The 7388-nt window shown below is 46.4% G+C and overlaps 1 protein-coding gene across 2 annotated transcripts in view; it reads left to right on the top strand.

Moving 5' to 3' along the window:
- Positions 1-599: 599 nt before the first annotated feature.
- The window catches only part of Clta (clathrin light chain A), a 21449-nt gene continuing 14660 nt past the window's right edge, over positions 600-7388 (top strand). For both annotated transcript variants that reach the window (XM_004631848.2, XM_004631849.2), the window contains exon 1: positions 600-1010. In XM_004631848.2, the coding sequence (XP_004631905.1) occupies positions 812-1010 (199 nt within the window). In that variant the 5' untranslated portion in view covers positions 600-811. The remainder of the gene's footprint in view (positions 1011-7388) is intronic.

Here is a 7388-nt window from a genome sequence, read left to right as displayed (position 1 = left end):
GCACTCCTCTGATCTCAGTTGGGATTATAGTGACAAAATTCAGAGTGGATCTGAACCAATTACGTATCTTTTTTTCTTTTCTTTTTTTTGGCAGAACCGGGAATTGAACTCGGACCCTTGCCCTTGCTGGGGAAGCACTTAATCTACTGAGCCATCTCCCCGGCTCCTAAATTACATTTCAATGAACCAGCCCCAAAGGAGCAAATTACCCGGACTAGGTGAGTTAATTTTTTTTTTTAATAAAAATAAACTCAGTCCATGTCCATAACAGGATCAGTCTTCCAATAATCCCAGGATGGAGGCAGTGGGGGTGCTTTCCCATTTAAAAAAAAAAAAAAAATCAGGGAACTAAGGTCCAAAAAGCCTAAGTGACTCGCTTCTGTGGCTGGCCAGCCGTGGCCACCCAACTTGGCCTCACCTCCTCGCAGCATCTAAAGCCGGAGCAGCCACAGCCCAGCTCCGGGAGCCGCAGCGACGAGGTTACTGTAAGGGACCCGCACTTCCGCCTGCCCGGCCCAGCCGCCCCGCGCCCGTCCGGCTGTCACGAGTTGTCCCCGGGCCCTCCCGGGCGCGCGCTGATTGGGCAGCTGCTCGCTGCGGATTGGCTGTCCCGGTTCCGGCTCTCCAGCGCGGCCCGGACCAACCGGATATAGCGGCCGGGCTTCCGTTTCTACCTTCTCGCCCGCTCCGCCCCTCCGGCTCGTTCTCCGGCTGTAGTCGCCAGCACAGCGGCCGCTTCCGGGCTCCGTGTACGTGTGTGTCGGTCACTGGGATTCAGCGTCGGTGTCGTCGGTGCCGGTGACCTGTCCGCATGGCTGACCTAGATCCGTTCGGCGCCCCCGTCGGCCCCGCGCTGGGGAACGGGGTGGCCGGCGAGGAAGACCCGGCCGCGGCCTTCCTGGCGCAGCAGGAAAGCGAGATTGCGGGCATCGAGAACGACGAGGCCTTCGCCATCCTGGACGGCGGCGCCCCCGGGCCCCAGCCCCACGGCGAGCCGCCGGGGGGTCCGGGTGAGAGTGCGGGCGCGCTGGGCGGGAGGAGTTGTGCGGAAACTCGGCCCGAGTGGCTCCGGGAGTTTCCGTTTGGCCCGCGCTGTGTGCCGAGCCACAGGCTGGGCAGGACCGCGAAGAGGAAATGAGCCCGGCCGGAGCGGGGCCCGGGCGCCCTGCCGAGGGTCGCTGGGCGCGCCGGAGCCGGTAGGAGCGGGGCGGCTGCGCGGCGCGGGCCCGAGGGAGCCCCTGGGGTCAACTTTTTCCTCAGGCTCTTGCAGTGGTACGCCAGGTCTCTGAAGCCGTCGCATTGACGCAGTTGGGTCATATTTAAAAGCAACTCAGCCTAGAAAAAGCCATTTATTGGGAAGGGAGGGGAGAAAGAATAAGAATCGCAGTACCGTTTTTGAGACATCAATAGCAGAAACAGCATGTAAGTCAGCACATGGGGTGTACAGTGCGGGGCTGTGGGAAGGAACCGAAGGAGTAAGGAACTCGAGATAGATGCTCGAGCCTTACAGAAAGAAACTCCGGATCAGAGGGCTAGGAGTTTACCACGGTTGAGTGTCTGTCTGGAGGAGCTCTTCTTCCCCTGGGAACAGCTTCGGTAAGCACAATTGCTTTAGAAGAACCCAAGATTAGCCTGGCCCAAGGGGCGGGGGGGGGGGTGCAGTGTGGCCTTTCTCCAGCCAGACTGGGAGGTGGAGAGTGGGGGTGGGTAGGATGACAGTTTGACCTTTGAATGCCTTACCTACATGTGATGCTTAGGGTGGGGTGGGGGGAGTGAAAAAGACCTATTCAGTAGTATAGAGCATTAGCTAGAAGAAACAATGTGACTTTTAATTTACTTAATAAAATATTCCAACTAAAGGCAAAAGGGACACTATTAGAGCAAATGAGGGGGTCTGTACTACCCTAAACTCAAACCTTGAGGGGCCAGATGAGAGAGGAGGCATTAAGGAACGTTGGGGACTTGGGCTTTGGTAAAGAAGTGTCCTGAGTGTATTTGAGATACAGAAACCTTGAGTTTCTATGCCAGCCAGCCAGAGTCTTCTTGTGGGAAGTAAGAGTAGTTTGCAGTCTCTTGAGTCTTTATACTACATTGTGCCACCTCTTAAGCAAACCAGCTCCCCAGAAAAACATGCAGTAAACCTCAATATACAATTTACAGAAAGCAACTTGGATAGAACTGGGAAACTGGAAGTTGAAGTTGGTGTTAAGTGATTGGGAGCTTTTTTTCGGTTGTTGGATAGTCTAGCATTTACCAGAGAAATGTTCTTACTTTTTAGATCCTTAATTTGCCCTTTCATATAGTAGGAAACTGAATTGTAAAGAGGAGCCTTGCTTCAGAGAGAAAAAGGATGTATTAATAGATGAGCCTCAAGTTGCCCCACTTCTAAAATTTTTTTCTTTCATTTATTTCTCATCTTCTTTTACAAACCCTTGTGTGCAGAGCTGACTTTCAATAGATGGCAGAGTGCCATGCTCCCCACAAGCATGCATTTTAATGTGATGGGCAGTTCTGTCCAGCTCCCCAACTTTAGACTGCACACATTCTATATTGCAGGTGTTTTGGCCAAGGTATGGTGGGATAAAAGAATAGCATTGCAACTGTTTGGCTAGGACAGAATTTGGAGAAACAGAACCCAGAGTTAGAAGGCTGTCCAGATTCAGTAATAATGTTATTCTTTCTCTCTCTCTCTCTCTCTCTCTCTCTCTCTCTCTCTCTCTCTCTCTCTCTCTGTGTGTGTGTGTTTGGTACATGGTCACACAGTGCAGCTGGGACGACTTGTATGATCCTCATGTTTTCAGCCTCCCCAGCACTGGGATTACAGGCTCATGCCACCACGCCTGGACACAGTGCCGACTCAGTGCCGGCTCAGCGCATGTGGAGCCGGGGATTGAACCTAAGCAGGCACTTAGCCCACAGAGCTATCTCACCCACCCAGTAATGTTATTCTTACTCACTGTTGTATCTGCCAAGGTGTCTGGCACATAACAGATGTTCATATACTTGACAGAGAAATGCCACAGAAGAGTTCTGTATGTGTAGCAGTTTGGGAAGGTAAAAGGAAGAAAATAGAGTGGGGCCCTTAGTGTATCAAGCCTTCAGCAAAGGGAAGGAAAGGGATGATTGCTGACTTAGTTCCTGGGAAAGGCATTCTTAATGAACTAAGCATTCAGTGACTTAGTGCCAGATCCCTGACAGTGTGGTTGAGGTTGGTAGTAGTGCAGTGGTCAGCACTTCCCTTTTGGATTTGAGAACTTGTTGGTCTCCACCTGCTCACAGCCCCCCACCCTCTCGTCACCCTAGTGGTAGGATTCTCTGCAACCCTATGCTGCTTGAGTGTTTGTCTCAGGTTTTGTTTGTTTTTGTCTTTTTGAGAAAGGCTTTACTATGCACTTCAGTCTGGTCTTGAAATCACTATGCAGGGGCCAGGGAGATGGTTCAGTAGAATAAGTGCTTGCCTGGCAAGCACAAGGGCCTAAGTTCAATCCCCAGTTCTGTCAAAAAAAAAAAAAAAAAAAAAAAAAAAAAATATATATATATATATATATATATATATATTAATAAATAAAAATCACTATGCAACTGTGGGCTGGACTCAAACTCTTGGCAATCCTCATGCTTCAGCTTCCGAAGTGCTAGGATTATAGGTGTTTGCCACCACATCCAGCCATTTGATTGTGGGTCTAGTTTTGTGGTCTTAGGCAATTTGTATAACTACCATTACAGTCTTTTCTTCTCTATAAAAGGCACATGATATATGCCATATGGTGTTTTTAGGATCACATTAAAGAGTCTTGTAACGTGCTTACTGGTGTATGGTAAGCGAACAGTGAATCCTTGATGCTGTTATTTTTGGAGGGCAGGATGAAGGAGTGTATTAGCTTTGAGGTGTACTGAGTAATTTGAGATTTTAGTAAAAGGCAAAAGATTTATACGATCTGAAGAGAAAACAGAGTATAATTTGAGATTTTAGATTGGGCTTCTGTTTCACTCAGTGATAACCAGTAGTAGGCTATGACAGATAGAGGAGAAAGGTAAAGACTAAAACTCCTCCTAGCCTTGCAGGAATTCCCAAGAATGGGCACAGGCAGAACAAAACCAAGCCTTGGATGGCTCCCTCAGTTGTTAGATAATCCAGAGAAGGACATAAGTGGAGGGGCAGGAGATAGTCAGCTGGGTGCAGTGGCTTGGGGGATACTGAGCAGGACAAGGTGGTCAAGAAGGAGGCAGGGCAGCATAGCAGAGCTGCCCCCAGGGTGTGCAGGGGACAGGAGCAGTGGTAAGGGAGCCAAGGGGAGAAGTAGCAGCAAGGCACTGCTTGCCATGTTTCTGACAAGTCCTGCCTTGGAGGAGAAAGCAGGTGGATGAATGGAAGGGGAACTTTCTGGAGGGAGGGCAGTTTTATTGGTAGCAGTGGTAGAGAGAACTTTAAGGAAATTTCACACCTAGTACTTAAGTGTACTGTACATTTATATCTGCCCTGTAAGTTGAGTGGTTATTCCATCATATTCAGGTGACAGTGGGTCACTGCTTTAGTTAAGCAGTGTTTCTGGGCCAGACAGATAGCTCAGCGGATTAAAGCACCTGCTTAGGCAGACACAGCCCGGGGGTTCAATCCCTTGCGTACCCTACCAGCCCTGCCCCTGAGGCATGCTGAGGTGGAGAATGAGACTGGGTGTGGTGGCGGGCCTGTAACCCCAGCTCTTGGGAGACTGAAAACAGGAGGAGCACTATGAGTCTGATCTGTGTAATAAGACCCTGTAGACACTGTGCTAAATACATTTTTAAAGTGTTTCTAAGGTAGTAAACTAATTAATGGCTTGGTCAAACCTAGGTCTTCTTGACTTCAAATATTTGGGGAACATGGGAAGTTGAAGGTGGGTTTCAGCCTTTCCCTTTTGGAAACTTTCTCTGGTCCTTGTTTGTTTCTGGAGTTTCTAAGATACCCTAGAAAGTTTGCTTCTGGATCATTAAATTGCTTAGCTTAGCTGTCCTGATAAGGGCCCTACCTGGTTCTGTACCAGTGGACTATTCCTTGACTTGGGTCATTTGATTCCTATAAGAATGTCATTATAAATTGGGCATGGTGGCACACGCTGTAATCCCAGCACTCAGGAGGGCGAAGCAGGAGGAGTGCCACAAATTCAAGGCTAGCCTAGCTCCATAGTGATTTCAAGGCCAGTGTGAACAGAGTGAGACCTTATCTCAAAAAACAAAAAAAATGGTAACACTATAGGAATAAAAATCTCAAAGCACGTCCCAAACAATGGATGTGGATGAGTCTTTAGTGACCTAAAGGACAAGCAATACATAACTTTTTTGTTGTTGTTGTTGTCTTTTTTTTTTTTTTTTTTTTTTGGTGGAACTGGGGATTGAACTCAGGCCATTGCACTTGCCAGGGAAGCACTTATTCCACCTACCTATCTGCTATCTCCCCGTAATATATAACTTAAGAGATACTAGATGAGAGTTGTTTCTAGTTTTGTGTATGAAGTAGTGATCAGTGTTTATCCTTCTGAAAGTGGCCCTGGGCTGGAATATATTAACTGGATAGTTGTTATGTTAGCTGTAATATATTAACCATAATATAGACTTGGTCAGAATAGCCATTGTAGATGCTAGGACTTAAAATTACATAATAAATTTTAGATGGATTAAAGAGAGGCATTTTTAAAATTACCAGATGAGGGGTTGGGAATATAGCTCAGTGGCACAAGTGCCTGCCTGGCAAGCGCAAGGTCCTCACTTTGATTTTCAGTTACTCCCCATGCCAAAAGAAAGAAGAAAAGTGGATATTTACCTTATAGTAGGGAAGACTTTCAGCATAAAAGCAGATACAGAAATCGTAAAGGAAAAATTGACAGTGGCTACGTACAAAAAAGTTCATAGGTGTTAAAATGCCATAAAGCAAATTAAAAGACGAGAGAGGTAATATTTACAATATGAGAGAATACTTAGAGATCAAGTGATTGCAAAAAGAACAAGCAAAATTCAATTCAGTGAAGAAGAAAGATCACGTCAGGTATGGTATTATCTCTGTTGTGACTGGCGCAGCCCAGCTTCTTACTTTGTTACATCGATTTAGCAAATACTTTAAAAAATGATATAGCAGTCTGGTATCAATGAAGGACTGAAAAATGGGACATGTGTTAGTGACATAAGCTAGCAGAATACTCAGGGATGGTGTTTAAGAAGTCTTTAAGGTATATAGCCTGTGACCTTTAGTAATTTCTTATAGAGGAGCAGTTGATGTGCCACCAGAGTACTTTCATTCACTTTTTGGTGAACTTTGTATTTCTAAAACTTGGTGGAATGTTCAGTAATTTTTGTTTGTTTTGGTTGCACCTAAATATCATGAAGTAGTAAAAGCTAATTGGCAAAAATCTGTAAAAAATTTCATTTTTGGTAAGTGGCTGAGACAAGAGGATTGTGATTTTGAAGCCAGCCTGGGCTCCACCGCAAAGTTAAGACTCAAAACATTTTTTAGAAGGATAGCTGGGCATGGTGTTGCATGCCTATAATCCCGGCACTTGGGAGGCTGAGGCAGGAGGCTTACTGCAAGCTCAAGGCCAGCCTGGGCTATATGTGAGACTCTTGTCTCAAAAAAGGAAGGCAAAGAAAACAAAGTCATTTTTGTATTCTCATAAAGCACAAGAGTGGTTGTTAGCATGTGTGAAGCCCTGGCTTCAATCCCCAACACCAGAAAAAAGAAGCAAAACACAAACATGAAACAGAGAAATCAGGTCAGGAAAGATGGGGGGTGTTGGCATAAGATACATAAAATCAGCATTGAAAACAGAGCAGTGCCTGGGTGCTTGCTCTGTGCTTAGGTTTTGTAATCATGTATAAAATTAATAGAAGCTCTGGCATCCTGACTTGCTCAAGTTTATTTAGCATTACTTTTGCTAGGGGGTTGTCTCAGTTACTCTTCTCTCATTGCTGGAACAAAATACCCAACATCCAAAATTGGGGAAGGAAAGGTTTATTCAGCTCACAGTTAGTGGAGGTTTCAGTTCATATGCAGCTCCGAGGCAGAGTGGTACATAGTACAGAAGAGCCATTCAAGGCAGCAAAGAGCAAGAACAAAGGGAGGGGGCAGCTAGCTGGCCTCTCTCCCATCCTTACATTGTAATGCAGATTGTTTACCTCAGGGCCAGGGTGTAGCACTCGCACTGCAACCCCAGCATTGAATCAAGAATCAATCACTGAGGGCGTGAGATCAGGCACTTTGAGGGTGGTATGGCCATAGACAAGTGCAAGGGCCTGAGTTCAACTCCTGGTTCCACCAAAAAAAAAAAAAAAAAAAAAAAAAAAAAAAAAAAAAAAAAAAAAAAAACCACGCAGAAGCAAGCGTCTCTGGGTCGAAAGCTTTTCTGTGGACTCCCAGG

The sequence above is a fragment of the Octodon degus genome, unplaced genomic scaffold (assembly GCF_000260255.1).
Source record: "Octodon degus isolate 3935 unplaced genomic scaffold, OctDeg1.0 scaffold00045, whole genome shotgun sequence".
Taxonomy (NCBI): Eukaryota; Metazoa; Chordata; class Mammalia; order Rodentia; family Octodontidae; genus Octodon; species Octodon degus.
Note: the sequence above shows the minus strand (reverse complement) of the source record. Positions and strands in the feature narration are given on the sequence as shown.